Source organism: Pseudonaja textilis, chromosome 18 (genome assembly GCF_049901715.1).
Source record: "Pseudonaja textilis isolate UNSWEBS1 chromosome 18, rPseTex1.2, whole genome shotgun sequence".
NCBI lineage: Eukaryota > Metazoa > Chordata > Lepidosauria > Squamata > Elapidae > Pseudonaja > Pseudonaja textilis.
The window spans coordinates 5,828,556-5,848,880 of NC_142007.1; the positions used below are offsets into that span (position 1 = coordinate 5,828,556).

General features: G+C 47.6%; 1 protein-coding gene across 2 annotated transcripts in view; it reads left to right on the top strand.

Moving 5' to 3' along the window:
- The first annotated feature begins 403 nt into the window (after positions 1 to 403).
- The window catches only part of MTOR (mechanistic target of rapamycin kinase), a 63,425-nt gene continuing 43,503 nt past the window's right edge, over positions 404 to 20,325 (top strand). Inside the window, exons 1-25 of one of the 2 annotated variants that reach the window (XM_026715849.2) lie at positions 404 to 505; positions 1,529 to 1,720; positions 2,720 to 2,828; positions 3,350 to 3,582; positions 3,825 to 4,025; positions 4,211 to 4,345; positions 5,248 to 5,523; positions 6,074 to 6,182; positions 7,025 to 7,211; positions 7,603 to 7,731; positions 8,773 to 9,017; positions 9,116 to 9,331; positions 10,250 to 10,455; positions 11,133 to 11,255; positions 11,932 to 12,021; positions 12,155 to 12,247; positions 13,058 to 13,192; positions 13,444 to 13,573; positions 14,384 to 14,634; positions 15,895 to 15,936; positions 16,612 to 16,698; positions 17,352 to 17,519; positions 18,798 to 18,910; positions 19,080 to 19,242; positions 19,961 to 20,053. In XM_026715849.2, the coding sequence (XP_026571634.1) occupies positions 1,601 to 1,720; positions 2,720 to 2,828; positions 3,350 to 3,582; positions 3,825 to 4,025; positions 4,211 to 4,345; positions 5,248 to 5,523; positions 6,074 to 6,182; positions 7,025 to 7,211; positions 7,603 to 7,731; positions 8,773 to 9,017; positions 9,116 to 9,331; positions 10,250 to 10,455; positions 11,133 to 11,255; positions 11,932 to 12,021; positions 12,155 to 12,247; positions 13,058 to 13,192; positions 13,444 to 13,573; positions 14,384 to 14,634; positions 15,895 to 15,936; positions 16,612 to 16,698; positions 17,352 to 17,519; positions 18,798 to 18,910; positions 19,080 to 19,242; positions 19,961 to 20,053 (3,654 nt within the window). In that variant the 5' untranslated portion in view covers positions 404 to 505; positions 1,529 to 1,600. The remainder of the gene's footprint in view (positions 506 to 1,528; positions 1,721 to 2,719; positions 2,829 to 3,349; positions 3,583 to 3,824; positions 4,026 to 4,210; positions 4,346 to 5,247; positions 5,524 to 6,073; positions 6,183 to 7,024; positions 7,212 to 7,602; positions 7,732 to 8,772; positions 9,018 to 9,115; positions 9,332 to 10,249; positions 10,456 to 11,132; positions 11,256 to 11,931; positions 12,022 to 12,154; positions 12,248 to 13,057; positions 13,193 to 13,443; positions 13,574 to 14,383; positions 14,635 to 15,894; positions 15,937 to 16,611; positions 16,699 to 17,351; positions 17,520 to 18,797; positions 18,911 to 19,079; positions 19,243 to 19,960; positions 20,054 to 20,325) is intronic. The other variant, XM_087915091.1, reaches the window with a different exon arrangement.

Sequence of the window (20,325 nt, forward strand, 5' to 3'; positions counted from 1 at the left end):
TATTTGCGCGCGTCAATCTGATAATTACGGTAAGAAGCGGCGCTCTGAAAAGCGAAAGGGAACTTTTTGAGAGGCTCCTCGCGCATGCGCCATCCTAGCCCCGACTGTCAATTGGGCGGAAGTATTTGGCGGCGTGTCCTCACTCGGCGTCCAACGCTTTTTTTCTCCCGCTCTTGTTGGCCCGCTTCCGTATCAATCTTGCCGTCCTCTTTCCTGATTGGGCCAATCTTTACGCCCTCCCCCCTTCTTCCACGGTCGTACCGTAGGAGAAAGACCGGGAGAGCGGGAATAGCTTCCTGTCATTTCCCTCTCCCGCCTTTCTATTGGCTGGACCCTTTGTCCATCTTGGACTGCCGGCAAGGGGATTGGCTGACGATCCAGAAAGGGCGGATGTAAAAAAAAAAAAAGTGGAGGCAAGAAAAGGGATGGCGGAGTCGAGCGGGCCGCGAAGGGGGAGAAAGATGGAGGAGTGAGGCGGAGGAGCCGGTGGAGGACAGGCTTCGTCGTGAGTGTCGGGGAAATCCCCCTCAGCGCCTGCCCGTCCTTTCCCCGTTTTGCTGCCTTCGCCGAGATTCGGCCTCCAGATTTGAGGGCTTCGAAAAACGCCGCTTTGCAGCTTTTTTTTTTTTTTTTTTAGCGCGTCAGGCGGCGGCGATTAACCTCTCCGCTTCTCCCCTCAGACAGTTGCCCCGCCCACTCCTTAGGCCCCGCCCTCTGGTTCTTGACCCCCCTCGTCTCTCTGGATAGGCCCCTCCCACTTATTAGGCGCCCCCTTCCAGTGTGAACGGCACCCCTCAGTCGTGGGGCTCCTCCCAGCTGCCCCCCCCAAGATTTCCCAGCTCTGGGGAGAACGGGGTCATCCCTAGCCAGCTCACCTGCTCTCAAGTTTCTAGTCCTCCCTGAGGAAGTAGGTTTGCAGGAGCCACAAAGCAACCCCGCTTTGGGGGCACTGGTGGGGAGGCAATGCCAGATGTTGAAGGCCTTGCAGCAGCTGGACGATGTGGGGGCATGCTGAGAATGACCACACCTGGAGTTTGCAGGTTCCTATGGAAGATTATTCCACTGTGGACCTTGCTCAAGGCTGATAATTCATTTCCTCTGACGCAGGAGGTCCTCCACAGCTCATTTAGTGACCGTTCAGGGTCACAACAGCGCAAAAATGTGCCAGTTTTCACAGTTAATGACCTTTGTGGCGTCCCCATGATCAAAATCCGGATGCTTGGCAACTGATTCATGTTTATGACCGTTGCTGTGTCCCGAGGTCATGATGTGATCCCCCTTTTGCGACCTTCTGACAAAAGCAAGGGAAGGCAGATTCACTTAACAACCGGGTTACTAACTTATCCACTGCAGGAATTCACTTAACAACTGTGGCAAGAAAGGGCGTAAAATAGGGCAAAACTCACTTAACAAATATTTCATTTAACACAGAGAAATTTTAGGCTCGATTGCGGTCACAAGTCAGTGGATACCAATACTGTGGAGAAGATGGGTTGACTTGAATGTTTCTCTTCTCTCTCTTTCCCAGGTTGCTTCCGGGTAAGTTTTAGCTGCGTCCGCTTCTCCCCCAACGGAAAAACCAGGAAGATTCAATGCCACCATGTCTGGGACGGTCATTATCCTCCAGCAATTTGCTGGTGGCCTCAAGAGCCGTAATGAAGAGACCCGGGCGAAGGCAGCAAAGGATTTGCAGCATTACGTCACCATGGAGCTCCGAGAGGTGAGTTGGGAAGACTCTTCATAGCACTAATGTAGATAAATAGAATAGAATAGAATAGAATTTTTTATTGGCCAAGTATGATTGGACACACAAGGTATTTGTCTTTGGTGCATAGGCTCCCAGTGTACATCAAGAATCATAAGGTAGAACACTTAATAATAGTCGTAGGGTACAATAAGCAATCAAATCATACTAGGAAACAGTCAATAAAAATCGTTTCGATACAAGCGACAAAGTTATAGTCATGCAGTCACCGGTGGGAGGGAATGGATGATAAGGAGGGATGAGAAGATTAATAGTAATAGTAGTGCAGACTTTGTAAATAATTTGACAGTGTTGAGGGAATTAATTTGTTTAGCAGAGTGATGGCGTTCGGGGAAAAAACTGTCCTTGTGTCTAGTTGTTCTGGTGTGCAGTACTCTATAGCGTCATTTTGACGGGGACAGTTTATGTGCAGGATGTGAGTGGTCTGTAAATATTTTCACAGCCCTCTTTTTGACTCGTGCAGTATACAGCTCTTCAGATGGAAGGCAGGTGTGTAGCAATTGTGTTTTTTTGCAGTCCTAATTATCCTCTGGAGTCTGTGTCTGTCCTGTTGGGTTGCAGAACCAAACCAGAGAGTTATAGAGATGCAGATGACAGACTCAATCATTCCTCTGTAGAACCTAGTTTGGGTCATGAAACGTCTGCAAGAAAACCACCAGGCTCTGAGAGCACGATCCCTCATGTCAACCCTGATCTACAAATATTCTCCTTTATTAAACCCTTCATGGTGTGACTGTGGGATGGGGAAGTGATCTGTGCCTGAACCATGAAGCCCATTTTCTGTTCTGAACTTGGCTTTCTTCAACGGAAGCAAACAAGAACCCTTTTCCCCTCTTTCTTTTTGAGTTAAGATCAGACATATTTCTTCCGTGTTTTGTTTCATCCTTTTCCATTAAGGTTTGATGAAAGGTTTTGGGTAATTCGCACCCCCCTTTTTTTCCCACTCCTGCACAGATGAGCCAAGAAGAATCCACACGTTTTTACGATCAGCTGAACCATCACATCTTTGAGTTGGTCTCGAGTTCAGATGCGAATGAAAGGAAAGGAGGCATTTTGGCTATAGGTGAGTAGCCAGATAGATTGCCTGAAGAATATTGGTTGAGAGCTCTGTAAAACCTGCTCGTGGTGTGTCCCCAAAAAGTAGCAGGAATACAGGTAGTCCTGGACTTAAAACAGTTCATTTAATGACCGTTCAAAGATAACGCCACTGAAAAAAGTGACTTATGGCCATTTTTCACACTGTAGCACCCCCGTGGTCACATGAGTTACATTCGAATGCTTGACGAGTGGTTCATATTTATGGCGGTTATTATAGAGTCTTTTGCGACCTTCTGACAAACAAAATCAGTGGGGAAACCAGATTCACTTAACAGCCCTGTTACTAATTTAACAACTGCCATGATTCACTTAGCAAACGTGGCAAGGAAACTCATAAAACGGAACAAAACTCACTTAACAAATTTCTCGCTTAGCAACAGAAATTCTGGGCTCAATTATGGCCATGAATCGAGGAGTACCTGTCTACAGTGAATTACCCATATTAGTCCTTTAGCAGCTCCGACACTGGTGTGTTCTCTTCCACAGCAAGCCTCATTGGTGTTGAGGGAGGCAACGCTACACGCATCGGCCGGTTCGCCAACTACCTAAGGAACCTCCTTCCATCAAATGACCCTGTTGTCATGGAGATGGCCTCCAAAGCCATTGGGCGTCTTGCTATGGCTGGGGATACCTTCACGGCAGAATACGTGGAATTTGAAGTGAAGCGGGCTCTGGAGTGGCTTGGCGCCGACAGGAACGAAGGACGGAGGCATGCGGCGGTAAGAATAGCTATGATTCAAGCTGCCTGTGAGATTTTGGCCCTTGGTGGCTTATTTTTGAGAAATACACTGACTTTATTCCTTTTAATTCCTCCCACGCCCATCATGAAGTCACAAATGGATGTTTTTTTAGAGACACGTGCCAGCAACCCTTTCGATTCAACGTTAATGCTTTTGTATATCATGTGTAATGCTGATGTATAAAACTGCTGTTCTTGGCGGGTCTCATTTTCTTTACCCAGGTCTTGGTTTTGCGAGAGTTGGCCATCAGCGTTCCCACGTTCTTCTTCCAGCAAGTCCAGCCATTTTTTGACAACATCTTTGTGGCTGTGTGGGATCCAAAGCAGGCCATCCGGGAAGGGGCCGTTTCAGCTTTACGAGCTTGCCTTATCTTGACCACTCAACGCGAGTCCAAAGAGATGCAGAAACCGCAGTGGTACCGAGTAAGAGGGGGGGTCATTTGGGATTTCCTTTCCGAAGCCATAAACCCATCAGGTCGGTTGAAGTTGTGGGAAGGATTAGAATCCGATTTTGAGGCAAGATATGTGAAATTGCCACAGATCCTATCAAGCACAACTATTTTGAGAGGTTAATATTCAGTTCTAAGCAATGGCCTGTGTCGTTTCAGCAAACCTATGAGGAAGCTGAGAAGGGCTTTGATGAGTCCGTGGCGAAAGAAAAGGGCGTGAATCGGGACGACCGAATTCATGGCGCCTTACTGATCCTCAATGAACTGGTGCGGATTAGCAGCATGGAAGGAGAGGTGAGTCCCTCCGTTGGGGAAGCGGACATGTTACTTTAAGACATTCCTGTCCTTCAGCGTGGATTAAAAAACCTTGAAATAAATAGTCATTGGACAGCTTGATGAATGGGGCCAGTTGGACTGAGTTTTTCAGAGCATAATCTCATGAGCTGCAGAAAGATACGTGGTTAGATATGTGCTTCTACACCATCATTGTTCCTATATGCTAAAATAAAATTTTACCCAACAGAATTGGAACAATTGAACAGTTGTTGCCGTTAAAGGCTACAAGTGGATGCGATAAGCAGTTGCTTTGATTCCACAAGGCTGCCCTTCTCTATTTCCAATCCTGAGGCACCAGCCTGCCCTGCTGTTCCTTTTGTGGGGGGCAGGGGTGGGATTCAATGTTTTTAACAACTGGTTCTGTGGGCATGGCTTAGTTGGTGGGCGTGGCTTGATGGTAGTGTGACTGGCTGAGATAGCCAGCTCAACATCACTCACATCAAGGCACACATCTCCTCGCCTGGCCTCTCGTGACTGCGGGGATGCTGCAATAGTCATAAGTGTGAAAAAGGGTTATAAGTCACTTTTTTCAGTGCCATTGTAACTTTTAATGGTCCCTCCACACAAGCAAAGCACCAGCAAAGGAGGGGAAAAAAACTCCAGAGAAGTTCCTGAGACAGGAAGTCTGGTCCTGCCAAGAACGTAATCAGGGTTAACGGAGAGGCAGTTTCTGTAAGCAACCCCAGAATGTTTCCTTCCTGCCTTCCTTACAGGATTAGCCCAGTAATTTCTTCTAACAACCGGTTCTCCGAACTGCTTAGAAGGTTAACTACCAGTTCTAGCGAATATGTGCGAACCTGTAGAATCCCACCCCGGGAGTGGGGGGACAATTTTAACCCTCTGTTCTTCTTTCCGTTTAGCGTCTCAGGGAAGAGATGGAAGAAATCACCCAGCAGCAGTTGGTGCATGACAAATACTGCAAGGATCTTTTGGGCTTCGGCACTAAGCCCCGTCACGTCACCCCCTTCTCCAGCTTCCAGTCGGTACAGCCCCAACAGTGCAACGCCTTGATCGGACTTCTGGGCTACAGCCCCCACTCAGGAATCCTGGGATTTGGGGCGTTACCTGTCCCAGCCAAGTCAACCTTGGTAGAGAGCCGGTGCTGCCGAGAGCTGATGGAAGAGAAGTTTGACCAGGTGAACCTGGGTGGGGCGCTCCCTGTTTTCATTCTGCTTCCCTTTCCCAATTGCAAAAGCGCTTTTGAAGAGCATTCAGAAAGTCCTGAGAAGGCAGTTAGTGATTTGAACTATTTTTTTTTTTTTTTTGGAGGCAGAGCAAAGGTGCAAATCCAGATAACGGGGGAAATTCCACTTAGCAGAAACTCCTTTGAAAACTGATTTTTCAACTATCTCTTGCTGGAGCGTAAAAAGCAAACAAAAGTGCCTTCTTGCATTTGGATGGGATGTTACTGATGGCAGAATTCTGCCTTATAAAAAGAATTACACCAGAACTGTATTTATCTAATACTGCAGATTTAACATCCTCTTGGGTATCTTTCTAGTATCTTCGGCAAAAAGACGCTTCATTTGTTATTTTAAAAGAGAAAATGCTTGAGAAAGCTTCTCCTTTGTCTCCCTTGCCTGCTTTCTACCTTTCCTTTCTGTCCCCAGCTGACATTTGAAGCGGTTTCCTTGTTGTTTCGGGGGCGCTGCTTAAGCTATTAATGGAACCTCTTTCGCTTTTCAGGTGTGCTATTGGGTCCTGAAGTGCCGAAGCAGCAAAAATACTTTGATTCAAATGACTGTCCTCAGCTTATTGCCCCGACTAGCCGCCTTCCGCCCTTCCGCTTTCACAGGTAAAGAGTAAGGATTTGAAGCTGGTACTTGGGGATGACACCAGAAAGATTGTCTTTCTTTCTTCACCTTTTCTTTTCTGTGGAGGGTATATATAAGTATAGAACAATATGTGCCTCTACTACAGATTGGTCTTTTTTCTCTGTCTTGTAGAGCAGGGGTCTCCAACCTTGGCAACTTTAAGACTTGTGGGAATTCAACTCCCAGAATTCCTCAGCCAGCTCTGCTCTGGGAGTTGAAGTCCGCAGGTCTTAAAGTTGCCGAGGTTGGAGACCTCCGGCGTAAAGCATAGAAGGAAATGAAGTACATTCAACCGAATGGCAGGTCCCTAAGCAGTTGAAAGATTTTGAGGGTCCACTGTGCCAGCACCCAAGAGCCGCGATGGCACAGCGGTTAGAATACAGTACTGCAAGCTAATTCTGCCCACAGCCCTTAGTCCGATTTTCACTGGCTCAAGGTTGGACTCAGCTTTCCATCCTTCCAAGGTGGGCAAAATGAAGAGCCAGGTTGTTGGGGGCAAAAGACTGACTCTGCAAACCACTTAGAGAGGGCTGTGAAGCACTGCGAAGTGGCATATAAGTCTTAAGTGCTATTTGTATTTCTAATTAGTTTAATTCGGGAAGCCATTAAATACCTCCTCCTCCAGATTTTTACAGTCTTAGAGGAATGACTTCTTGGAAACATGTGTACTGTGTCCCGTTCATCCTTGATTACCTTGTTGGTATTCTGCATTTTATTTTATTTTTTGAGCATGTTTGATTCCTCTGAATTAGCAACCTGTGTTTTCTTAGTGAAAGTGTGTGATTTTTTTACTCTTTCTCCTCCACTGCTGTCGGGTGACCAGCTGACCACTACCTTCCTGATACCATGAGCCACGTCTTGAGCTGCGTGAAGAAGGAAAAGGAGCGGACGGCTGCTTTCCAAGCCCTGGGTTTGCTCTCTGTGGCTGTGCGATCCGAGTTCCAGGTTTACCTGCCCAAGGTTCTTGAAATTATCAAGGGGGCCCTTCCGTTGAAGGACTTTACCCACAAGTAAGTGGGGGCTTCCAGTGATTGCAAGACATCCAGGGTTGTGCATCCATTTTAGTGGGAATGACAGTTGAAACAAAATTCCGAACTCTTGAGCATTGACGGTTAATTAACACAAATGAATGTTCACTCTCATTCTGGGCCTAGTTGAAAGTCGTCAAAAAAGAGATTCCGTAAGAGCTTTAAAGCCCAGAGCTCATTGCCCCAAACAGCTACTTCCCCACATCGGGCCTTTGGGTGTTGGAGCTCATGAGGTCACAGCCACAGCTACTTTTCCCACCCCTGTCACCTGTAAACTTCTTGTCAGGTGGGGTGTTAATTGCTATACGGCTAAGTTGCCATTGTGTATGAAAGATTTGGCTTGCTTAAAGGAATGTCATCCCTGCCTCCTTAGGAGACAGAAAACCGTGCAGGTGGACGCCACTGTTTTTACTTGCATCAGCATGGTGGCACGAGCAATGGGTCCCTCTATTCAGCAAGACATCAAAGAACTTCTGGAGCCCATGCTGGCTGTGGGGCTGAGGTAGGTCTTGCATTCACTCCAGCAGCCTCCTTGTCTTCTGCTTTGGGCCTGCGTTTCTCTCTCTCTCTTAATCACCAGGCGTTGTTATACTTTGATGAAAGTTGAAAAGAGCCTCGTGTTCAGTTGTCTAACAAACATGTGAGCAGCTGCTGAGTTTCCTTTTTCTGGGGGGTTTGCTTTAGTGCCTAGAAAGCACCTGAGATTCGAAGCACTTTCTTGCCTGGGCATTGGGTTTCTTCACAAGCCTTGGACCAAAATCCACTGCACATGCTCTCCTGCTGAAATATACGATGGTCTTTATTGTCCCTTTTTTTCTGTGAACGCACTGGCATGCGTTAAAAATGAAAGTTCTGATGCCCGCATATGCACATGCACGCACGCACACACACGTATAGGAGCACAGTGGTTAAAATGCAGTACTGCAGGCTAATTCTGCTGAGTGCCGATTGCCAGCAGATCAGTACTTCGATACTAACCGGCTCAAAGTTGACTCAACCTTCCATCCTTCCGAGGTGGGTAAAATGAGGACCCAGATAGTTGGGGGCAATAGGCTGACTATGTAAAACGTTTAGAGAGGGCTGTGAAGCACTGCGGAGCGGTATAGAGGTCTAAGTGCTATTACTATATTATATATAAAATGCACACGCGCTGTCCCTTTTGAACACATAGCGAAAAAAGAGTCTTGAGAGTTAACAAGGTTGATACTTGAAGGTACGAAGCTATTATAAAAACTGGGTGTTCTGCTTCGGATCCTTCCAGACCTTGACAAGGAAAACCAATCATGGAGAAGTTGTGTAGTGTCCGTGACAATACTGTGAATCTTGGTCAAGCATCGCTTATATGCCAGGATCTGAATAGAAGGAAATGAACATCCAATCTCTTTTCAGCCATCCTCACCGCTCTGTGTAGAGCCTTCCCACCCGAAACAGTAATACAGTAATACAGTAATACAGTAATACAACAATAATATAATGTCTAGACAAGGGTCTGGCAAGCCCCAACTAACAGTTTATCCATGGGCCTCTCTTACCTTGTCCTCAGCCCTGCCCTGACAGCTGTCTTGTACGACCTGAGTCGCCAGATCCCACAGCTGAAGAAAGAGATCCAGGATGGGTTATTGAAGATGCTCTCCCTTGTGCTGATGCATCGCCCGCTGCGTCACCCGGGCATGCCGAAAGGGCTCGCCCATCAGCTGGCTTCTCCCAGCCTCACCAACATCCCCGAGGCCAACGACGTGGCCAGCATCACGCTCGCCCTCCGCACCCTGGGCAGCTTCGAGTTTGAAGGTGAGCACGCAGGCGAGGAGGAGGCAAGCGGGAATCCAATCCTGTGGGGGTAAGAGAGCTGGCCAAAACGTTCCTGTCTGTCTCCCCTCTTTTGTCAGGGCATTCATTGACTCAGTTCGTCCGGCACTGTGCGGATCACTTCCTCAACAGCGAGCACAAGGAAGTGCGCATGGAAGCGGCCCGGACCTGTTCCCGCTTACTCACGCCTTCCATTCACCTGATCAGCGGCCACGCCCATGTGGTCAGCCAGACCGCCGTCCAGGTGGTGGCCGACGTCCTCAGCAAACTCTTGGTGGTTGGGATCACAGACCCCGGTAAGCCTCAGGAGTTAGGGAAGAGGGTGCTTCTGGGCGTGACCGCTCGGGGGTGTCTTCCTGGGGAAGGGGATACCTTTCGTAGGAGAATTTACGTAATAGGGGGTCCAAACTTTATTTCTTGCCACCTGCAATGGAAATAACTTGGCAGCTGATGGTGAGAAATACCTCCAGCTTCCTGAAGATCATCTGATACAGGTAGTCCTCAACTTACACCTGTTAGCTTAGTGACCACAGCACTGAAAAAGTGACTTATGGTCATGCTTACAGCATCCCATGAGCCGTGGTGGCGCAGTGGTTAGAGTGCAGTACTGCAGGTTACTTCTGCTGACAGCCGGCTGCCTGCAATTTGGCAATTTGAATCTCACCAGACGGAAGGTCGACTCAGCCTTCCGTCTTTCCGAGGTGGGTCCAATGAGGACCCAGAGTGTTGGGGTCAAGAGGCTGACTCTGTAAACCACTTAGAGAGGGCTGGGAAGCACTGTGAAGCGGTATATAAGTCTCAGTGCTGTTGCTACCTCATTGGTCACATGATCAAAATTCAACCGCTTGACAACTGACTCGTATTTATGATGTTCGCGATGTCCCGGGGTTATGTGACCAGATTTGCGACTTTCTGGCAGTCAGCGGGGAAACCAGATTCACTTCAACAACGGTGCAACTAATTTAACAACTGCAGCAATCCACTTAACAACTGTGGCAAGGAAGATCGTAAAAATGGGGCAAAACTCTGTCTTTGCTTAGCCACAGACATATTGGGCTCCACTGTGGCCGTAAGTTGAGGACTACCTGTAGAGTCCATGCCAATGGCGCTGGATCAAGCCCAGGTTCAGCGGACTTGATCGTCTGGTTCCCTGCTTGCGCTGTCCTTTTCCCCCCCCCCACCAAGCATCTGCTGTACGATTCTGCCCTCTCCAGACCCCGACATACGCTACTGCGTCCTGGCGTCCTTGGACGAGCGCTTCGATGCCCACCTGGCCCAGGCAGAGAACCTGCAGGCACTTTTCGTTGCTCTGAACGACCAGGTGTTTGAAATCCGCGAGCTGGCCATCTGCACCGTGGGCCGGCTGAGCAGCATGAACCCGGCCTTCGTCATGCCATTCCTCCGGAAAATGCTAATTCAGGTAACGGTGTGGGAGGAGGTATCGAGCCAAGCCCTCTCTCTGCCCTGGCAGTGCCCCCAAAGGTCCCTTCATTGTAGCCCAGAGGTGAAAGGGATCGTTTTGGTTTTTATTTTTTTGTCTTTGTAAACAGGCCATCAGTATTGATCGGGGGTGGGATTCTACCGGTTCTGTCCAATTCTGTAGAAAAGCAGGAAACAGAGAGCTTACATAGAACCGGGTTCTATGTCTGCTGCTGTTTTGGCCCGCCCACCCGCCCGGGCTCTGACCTGACCTTTATTTCCTGCGTTTTCAACCGCAGCTGCTTTGCGCGACACAGCTGCGGTTGAAAAAAAGCAGGGAAAAAGTCCTTTTTTTCAACCGCCGCGCGCTTGCACACAGCGCTGCTCAGCTGTCCGGGCAGCTCAGCGGGCCGTAAATTGCACTCACGCGACTCGCGCGCACGACGCAGAGCAACAGAACCAGTAGTTATACCAGTCGGATCCCATCCCTAGTATTGAGAGTTTTGCAGTGATAATTCAGCGCCAGGAATAAAAACAAACACAGAAAATTCAGAGGAGCGTTTTTTGGTCCTTTTAAGGACATCAAACTCACACAAATCGGCCTTTCGCTTCTCAGCTGGAATTTCTTCCCTCCTTTTTCTTGCTCTTAACCCTGAACCATCTCCTTCTCCCTTCCAGATCCTGACCGAGCTGGAACACAGCGGTGTGGGCAGAATCAAAGAGCAGAGTGCCAGGATGTTGGGCCACTTGGTCTCCAATGCCCCCCGGCTCATTCGCCCCTATATGGAACCCATCCTCAAGGTAAGGCGGCCGTGGTGTATGAGGGCGACACTTTGAATCCCCTTTGTGGCTGCAAGGTCCTTCCCTTTGTCCTCCAGAGTCAAACGCCTCCAGGGGGTCTCTTCCTCCAGCCACTATGTTGAAAAATAAGATGGATTTAATGGTTGCATCCCATCTCTCTCCTCCTGAGCAGAGAGCTTAAAATGTCCTCTCCTCAATAGGATGGGAAAGAAATGTCTATAGGTAACCCTCGACTTACAACATTTCACTTAGTGACCGTTCAAAGTTACCAACGCCACTGAAAAAACGTGATTTATGATCATTTTTCGCCATTACGACCATTTGCACCATCCTCATGGTCACATGATCAAAATTCAGATGCTTGGCACCTGTCACATATTTATGACGGTCACAATGTCCCGAGGTCATGTGATCCCCTTTGGCGACCCTCTGATGAGCCCAGTCAATGGGGAAGCCAGATTCACTTAAACAAACCAGGTCGCGAACTTATCCCTGCAACGATTCATTTAACAGCGGAGGCAAGAAAGGATGTAAACTGGGCCAAAACTCGCTTAACGCCCTTAACAACGGAACTTTTGGGCTCCATTGGGGTCTTAAGTCTGAAGGACCGCCTGTATTTTTATGAGATCCTTTATTTCTTATCCCTTTTGCTTTTGTTCTCTGTGCCGTCGGACAGGCATTGATCGTGAAACTAAAAGACCCAGATCCTGACCCAAACCCCGGTGTGATCAATAATGTCTTGGCCACCATTGGTGAACTGGCCCAGGTAAGTTATGCCAGTCCCTCTTCAGCAGCCGCTGAAAGGAGTGACTCCCTGCCTTTCCACCGTAACATCGTTCCATCCTTACTCTGCCCTGTTGCGTTCCTGTTTTTCACATCTGGATTCTCCCCCCAAATAGGTGAGTGGGCTGGAGATGCGAAAATGGGTGGATGAGCTTTTCATCATCATCATGGACATGCTCCAAGACTCCTCCTTGCTCGCCAAAAGACAGGTGAGTGGCCTGCGGAAGTGATGGCCTGGTCCACCTCCTTGGGCCTGAGAAATTGCCCCACACACACACTTTTGATGTCAAGGATGCTGCCCTCTGCTTATGAGCCCCCTTGAGATGGGCCGTCCAAGGCCGATTCTCTCCCCTTGGGCTGAATAACAGAGTTGGAAGAGACCTTGGAGGTCTTCTAGCCCACCTCCCTGCTCAAGCAGAAGACCTATACCATTTCAGACAGATGGTTATCCAATCTCCTCTCAGAAACCCGACGGAGCACCCACGACTTCTTGAGACAAGTCATTCCACAGGTTAATTCTTCTCCCTGTCGGGAAATTCCTCCTTAGTTCTAAGTTGCTTCTCTCCTTGATTAGTTTCCACCCGTTGCTTCTTGTCCTGCCTTCTCAGGTGCTTTGGAGAATAGCTTGACTCCCTCTTCTTTGGGGCAGCCCCTGAGATATTGGAACGCTGCTATCACGTCACCCCTGGTCCTTCTTTTCATCCGATTAGACATACCCAATTCCTGCAACCGTTCTTCCTATGTTTCAGCCATATTGCTTCCCTCTTGAAATGAAAGCATTTCTAGTTACCTGTTACCTGAAAGTTCTTCAATGGTTTCTGTTTGTGTGTTGTTTGCTTTTTTTAAAATAAATAAATAAATAAACCATTTTTGTGTAGAAATAAAATTGGTGCCTGCGATCGAAGCCGACGCGCTGTTGACTTCTCTCCCGGCCCTTTCGTCAATGCAGCGAAACGCTTGGCCAACTATTTAGATGGGGCTGTAATTTCTGTCTTCTCCTGTGGTGGATCTTTTCCCAGGTGGCTTTATGGACCCTGGGACAGCTGGTAGCCAGCACCGGCTATGTGGTGGAACCCTATAGGAAGTACCCAACTCTCCTGGAGGTGCTGCTGAATTTCTTGAAAACGGAGCAGAACCAGGGTACTCGAAGAGAGGTAGGCCTCTTCGGTCTCTCGGCTCAGCAGGCTGAGAAGGGAGGAGGACGGGCTTTGGAAAGTTTTCTCAAATGTGTCAGGTGAAAACGAATGTGCTTTCGCTTTATCCCATCTTTTCATGCCTGCGAGAAAAGAAAGGCCACGGGATCCTTTTATCGGGAGAAATTGTGCCCCGGGAAACCAATTGTGAAATTTGGGCCTTCACCTTATGTGTTTCCACCCCCCGTCCCCTCTTCCATTTTCACTGTCAGGCTATTCGCGTCCTTGGCCTCCTGGGAGCTCTGGATCCATACAAACACAAGGTGAACATTGGTATGATAGACCAGTCCAGGGATGCTTCGGCGGTGAGCCTCTCGGAGTCTAAATCCAGCCAAGATTCTTGTAAGTGAACTGAGGAACAAACGTTCTGAGTCAACCTCTGTCCAAAAAAAAAAGCAGTCTTGTTATTTAGTAGTTCACTTTTTTATAAAATCAGAAATGAGCTCACTTGAGCTTGGATGGTAATCGCAATAGCCCTTAGACTTATATACCGCTTTACAGTGCTTCACAGCCCTCTCTAAACTGTTTACAGATTCAGCCTCTTTGCCCCCAACAATCTGGGTCCTCATTTTACCCACCTCGGAAGGACGGGAGGCTGAGTCGACCTTGAGCCGGTCAGGATCGAACTGATGGCAGTGGGCAGAGTTTGCCTGCAATACCCTATTCTAACCACAGGGAGGGATGGAAGGAAGGAAAATAGCAACAGCACTTATATACCGCTTCACAGTGCCTTACAGCCCTCTCTAAGCGGTTTACAGAGTCAGCCTCTTTGCCCCCAATAATCTGGGTCCTCGTTTTACCCACCTCGGAAGGACGGGAGGCTGAGTCGACCTTGAGCCAGTCAGGATTGAACTGATGGCAGTGGGCAGAGTTAGTCTGCAATACCGCATTCTAACCACCGGCTCTTCATGTGGCCTTGGATGCTTCGAAACAAAGCCACTGTATTTTTAAATGGGATGATCGGAATCAAAATTAAAAAACGAAGACCCATTCAGGGCACCCAGTGCATTTGAAGACCAGCTCCCTCCTTCTTAAGGTTCTTCCACCTCAGATCCATAAAGTCATTGCAAACAGTCTAGTCTCAGCTTGCTTTGGATGTTGGTGGCCTGTTGCGTTCTGCAAACACTGAATGGAGACTCTGCTCCTTTCCAGCTGACTACAGCACCAGTGAGATGCTGGTTAACATGGGGAACCTCCCGCTGGACGAGTTCTACCCCGCCGTCTCCATGGTGGCCCTCATGAGGATCTTCCGGGACCAGTCCTTGTCCCACCACCACACCATGGTGGTCCAAGCCATCACCTTTATCTTCAAGTCCCTTGGCCTCAAGTGTGTGCAGTTCCTGCCTCAAGTGATGCCCACTTTCCTCAACGTCATTCGGGTTTGCGATGGGGCCATCAGGGAGGTGAGCGCGCCCCCAGGGTGCAGAAATCGCTTCAAAGAGGAAAAAAAATAAATGGAAACGTGGCTCTTTTGAGAAGGGAGTGGGGGCAGAGGCTGGCCGAGTTATCTGGGCTGCCAGTGGGCTGGAGAAGCGAGTGATCGTTTCTATTCCCTGGGGTTCTTTTGGAACGTGACACGATGCCAACCATTCTTCTCTCCTTTGTGCTAAACCTGGCTGCCCTGGGACTTCCTTTTTCATGGCAAATACTCCCAGGTGGAAATCATTCCCCTGCCCAGAGAAATAGAGCCTTTTTAAGCTCAGTCCTACTGTTCTTGGTGTGTTTTGGCCCAGTTGTTGTTCTCAAGTCTCTGTAACCACTCACACGTTTTGCGTTGTCTTCTTCAGAAGGGGAGAATGTGGCCCGTCCCTACTGGCTAAGTTCTCCCAGTTCCTGGCCACCGTTGCTCATCTGCTAGCTTTTATTTTGCCTGAGGGTCACGCATTCTGTGTTGGCCCAGGCCACGGTCAACGAGACCTTGATGCAACTCTTCAAGAAGCCATCATCTACAGGTCTACAGTGCTTCTCATCTTTGGTTGTTTGAAAGGGTATGGACCTCAAACTCCCAGAATCCCCTGGCAGTTTGATGTCCACGCATCTTCAAACAGCCCAGGCGGAGAAACACTGTTCGACAGCGACGTGGTCGTAACCGCAGCTGGAGAGCTGTGTGGGCAAAGAGAGAGAACACCTCGTTCCTGGCCAGCCGCAAGGTTGATACTGATAAACCCAGGTCTCGGTTTATCTCTTGGATCAAACTTTGACTGTGACTGCAAGAGACAGGATGCAGTCCAGGGAAAGAAAGACAGAAAAAAAGGAAGGAGGGATGGAAGAGAAGGGAGAGGGAAGGAGGAGAGAGACAAGGGGAAGGGAGGGAAGAGGAGATAAGAAAGGAAGAGGGAGAAAGGAAGGCAATAGAGAGGAAAGGAGGAAGGGAAGAGGAGAAGGAGGGAGGGAGGGAGGAAGGAAGGAAGTCCAAGCAGAATCCATCTGGACTCAGCTTCAACATCTCCTGGAGTCCTGAATAACGTCCTAGTTCGGAACCATGGAAATCCCTACGGGGCTTTGGGTGGGAGCCATTCTAAAGAGACTTTTGTAGAGCCACCTTCTCCCAGAATGGGACCACTGAAGGGAAGCCCACGTTTGTGGTAACCCGGCCTTGGTTGCAGTGACCGGACCTGGCCTGCCATTGATGCCCGTTGCCTCCTGTCTTTAAAAATTTGCAGGTAAAAGAAGATGGTGATAGTGTGCTGGGGAGAAGAGCCGAGGTGGGTACGCTTGGCATTTTAAGTGCCCCCCCAAAAGGCACTTCCTGAGTTAGCTACAAAGCTTCTCAAATTCCTAATCAAAGATGCGCTTTTTGCTACTTCTTTTTCACAGCACTCTCTCACAAATTCCCCCCGCAACTGGTCCTTTTCTCTCTCTCTGTCTCTCTCTCTGCTCCCTTTTGCACCGGATAAAGGTGTATAATCAAGTGGATCCTGATTTGCACCGGTCCCATAAAATCTCTCGTGATCATTGGATTCTCAGCCTGAAACTTAACCGCCTTCTCTTTTGGCAAGCCGCCTCGGTTTCCTGCTGTCTCTTTTTTCCCCAAGGAGGGTGCTGGACATGCAGAGAGGGACAGTTTAGGGGTGTCAGGGAAAAGTTGTGTGCGTTTGGAGGAGCTGAGAAAAGGGCAGGGACAGGCTTGGAAAGCCGAGCTGGGAAACTTTGGGGCTCTTCGTTTCTGGTGTTTATCCTGTTTGCATGCCTGAAACTTCTGCGCCTGCCTAAACGCACACAGCAGTGTTGGCAAGCCACGGTTGTGAGCCGCTGAAACTAACTCTGCACTTGAGGAGACAGCATGACACGGAAGCAAACAAACACATGAAGGGGAGGCGGGGTGAGGACTGAAAGCCCCTCAAAGTGCACCTGCCGTTCTGCTCTTTCTCCCCTTCTAGTTCCTCTTCCAGCAGTTGGGAATGTTGGTGTCCTTTGTGAGAAGCCACATTCGACCTTACATGGATGAAATCGTTACCCTCATGAGAGTGAGTACCACCCTTGAACGCTGGCAAGGAAATCCCCACTCGGAGGGAATGTTTTAAAAGTGACATGGGACTTCCCTGGGCCTGAATTTCCTTCGACGTTGAGCAGCAACGGAAGAGAAGGCTAGTCCTTACGAAAGGCCAGTGGAAAAGGCAGCGGCACAATGCATAGGCTGGGGTTCGTTGGTCATAAACGCGGAATCAAGACCAAAATGTGTTCAGCTGTTTTTGCAATGTTTCCCTGGCTTTCCTGTTGGGATAACCATTCCAGCTTTTTGACACATTCATACCCGCCTTGCTGGAAAATGTACTCAAGAAGGATGTTCAGGAAAGGCAGGAAAAGGGAAGCATTTTAAAGCATTTAAAGAAGAGTTGTTGTTTTTTTTAAAGTAGAAGCTGCTGTAAAAAGATATATTTTTATTCTAAACTGTAAGGGGATAAAATCCAGTCTCAAATGTCTGCGGAGATTTGGCTTGGTCCACCGTAAGATTTTGAACCTAAAGCGAATTTCCATCTTTCCGAGATGGAATTGAAGCTTCTGATGGTGGAATTAACCTCCGAACCATTTTAACCCTGTGGGACTGTAATAAGAATCCGTTCTTTTTGATGCTTTCTGGCTTTCTGTCCTAATGTTGCTCCCTTTCCCCCTTCTCCAGGATTTCTGGGTGGTAAATAACTCCATCCAGAGCACGATTATCCTCCTCATTGAGCAGATAGTGGTGGCCCTCGGTGGGGAGTTCAAATTGTACCTTCCCCAGCTCATCCCGCACATGCTTCGCGTCTTCATGCACGACAGCAGCAGCACCCGCAGCGTTTCCACCAAGGTGAGCCGGGGGGTGGGGGGGGACACAGGTGGTTGCTTCCCACATCCTCGTCTGATTCAAACTACGATCAGCCCTCAGAATCCTGGTCTGCTGCAGGCCTGGACAAGTTAATCGTCTTGGACATATGATGTTCGTTCCCAGGAAGACCTAACATCATTTGTTTCAGTTCTGATAGAAACATGGAAGTGCCTGTGCCAACTGCTTTAATAATCACTCAAATAAATTATGATTAGAAGATGCCAGGAAACCTGTATAAAATTTGTTTATTCTTTTTATTTTATTTGGTTTGTCCATTGCTTACAAGTATAGGTATAAGTAAAAACATAGTTATGAATACATGGATACATATAAGAAAAATAAAAGAAACAATAGGACAGGGACGGTAGGCACATTGGTGCGCTTATGCAGGCCCCCTACAGAGCTCTTAGGAAAGGGGTGAGGTCAATAATAGACAGTCTGAGGTTAAAGTTTTTGGGGTTTGGGGAAGAAACCACAGAGTCAGGTAGAGGATTCCAAACATTGACCCCTCTGTTGCTGAAATCGTATTTCCTGCAATCGAGTTTGGTGCAGTTTGCCTTGAGTTTGTATCTGTTGTGTGCTCTTGTGTTGTTATGGTTGAAGCTGAAGTATTCATTGACAGGTAGGACATTGCAATGTATGATTTTATATATTATACTTAGATGTTTTACAGGTGGTATTTGCCACTGACAAGGCTAGCAAAGATGTTTTAAAACATGTCCACCAAGTGTTGGAAATGCAATCAGACGCTGGTCTCTTACCACCATATGTGGTGGACATGTTCAAAGGCAAATTTTGGATGAAAATACACACATGTTTAGAGAAGATGTTAAAGCAACGTACAGATTTAAAGCCCGAAATATTTTTGACACGTATGAAGGGGACATATATTTAATATTACATGTCTTGACAGCAGTGAGAATTGTATTGTGCTTATTTGCACAACACTGGATGAGGAAACACCTACAGAAGAGAATATAATTTAAAAAAAAATACTAGCTTGTGCAGAAATGGATAGGTTGACGTTAAAGATAAAAAAAGATACAGAATACTTTTGAACGTAGGGTGTGTTTTATCTATGGTTAGATAACAGAGGTAGAAATTGGAAATTATGATTATGCATAAGTACATTGACCCAGATAATATACGCTGTTTACTAAGCACTTATGTATATTGAAGAAAAATGTATAAATAATAAACGCATGCATGTTTCGAACCTTGCCCTCGATTCCTATTGATTTTGCTTTCCGTCCTTTCCAGCTGCTGAATGCAATCCAGTTGTTTGGAGCCAATCTGGACGATTACCTGCACTTATTGCTGCCCCCCATTGTGAAGCTTTTTGATGCTCCTGACGCCCCGCTGTCTGCTCGCAAGTAAGCATGGATGTTGTCCCCATGGCCTAACCGTTTAATAGAAGACGCGGCCGGTCCTTCCAAATACTTTAAAACTTTTCTCAAAAAGACACCCACACCTGTCCTTCTTTGGGGGTTTGTCTGCGTCCAGTGTGTGTTTGCAATGGCTCTGCGTTCTCTCTCCTTCCAGAGCTGCCTTGGAAACTGTGGACCGATTAACCGAGTCCCTTGATTTCACGGATTACGCTTCGCGAATTATCCATCCCATCGTGCGAACTCTCGACCAGAGCCCAGAGCTTCGCACAACTGCCATGGACACGCTCTCCTCCCTGGTCTTCCAGCTGGGGAAAAAGGTAAAATGGGGATTATTTTTTTCCAAGGGGAGAGATCCTGACTTCGTTGAATTTAAACCCTTTCCTTTAAAACATAAAGAACGGTTGATGGAATGGGGTACATTTTTAAGTAAAGTTTTTAAGAAGTGATTGGGCAACCATTTGTCTGGAACGGTGTAGGGTTTCCTGCCTGAGCAGAGGGATGGACTAGAAGACCTCCAGGGTCCCTTCCAACTCTATTATTCGGTATTCTGTAAAGAGTTCCTTAGGTGGTTGGGGAAGTGACACTGTAAGTTTGAACTTTTAACGAGACGTTAGATGGTATAGGTTTAAATGAAATGTTGGCTGTATCCTCTAGTGTTTTTTTTTAAATTGCAAAACATGAAACGACCTCTTTAAATGGATCAGTGGCGCTTGAAAATTTAGAAGGTTGCGTGGACCCCAAAACTAAGACAATAACAAGGCACTGTAAAATATTCCACAGCTGATAGAAATATTCCATTAAATGTAACCATCTATTATTAATTTTTTTTCCAATGATTTTCCCCAAGCTGTTTCTGAAAGAGCCTATCGTACGTGACCCATTGGATCTCAGGACTGCACCCCCGTGCAGATCCAGTTTTTAAAAATTACACTCCTGGCGTTGGTTCTGAGCTGCTGCTATTCTCTTCCACTGTCATTACCCTTGCCAAAGAAAAGGAAGCCTTTCGGGGCCTAACGCTTCTTCTCACCCCTGCAGTATCAGATCTTTATCCCGATGGTGAACAAAGTATTGGTGCGTCACAGGATAAACCACCAGCGATACGACGTCCTCATCTGCAGGATTGTGAAGGTCAGTGACTCCTCAAGAAGTCGAAGGAGATGGCAGGCTAACGTTTTCATTTGAAGGACACCTGTTTCTCCTCTGGGTTCCTGCCCTGAGCTTATCAGTTGCATCTGAATTTCACTTTAATTCCATAATGTTCCTTCATTATATTTATATATATAAATTTCATGAGAAATTTATGAGAAAGGGGGAAAAAAATCACACCTTCCTGTCAACATCCAGCTTGAATATCCAAATAGAAGTACAGGATTGTTTTATTCACTGGCTTATGAATGAAG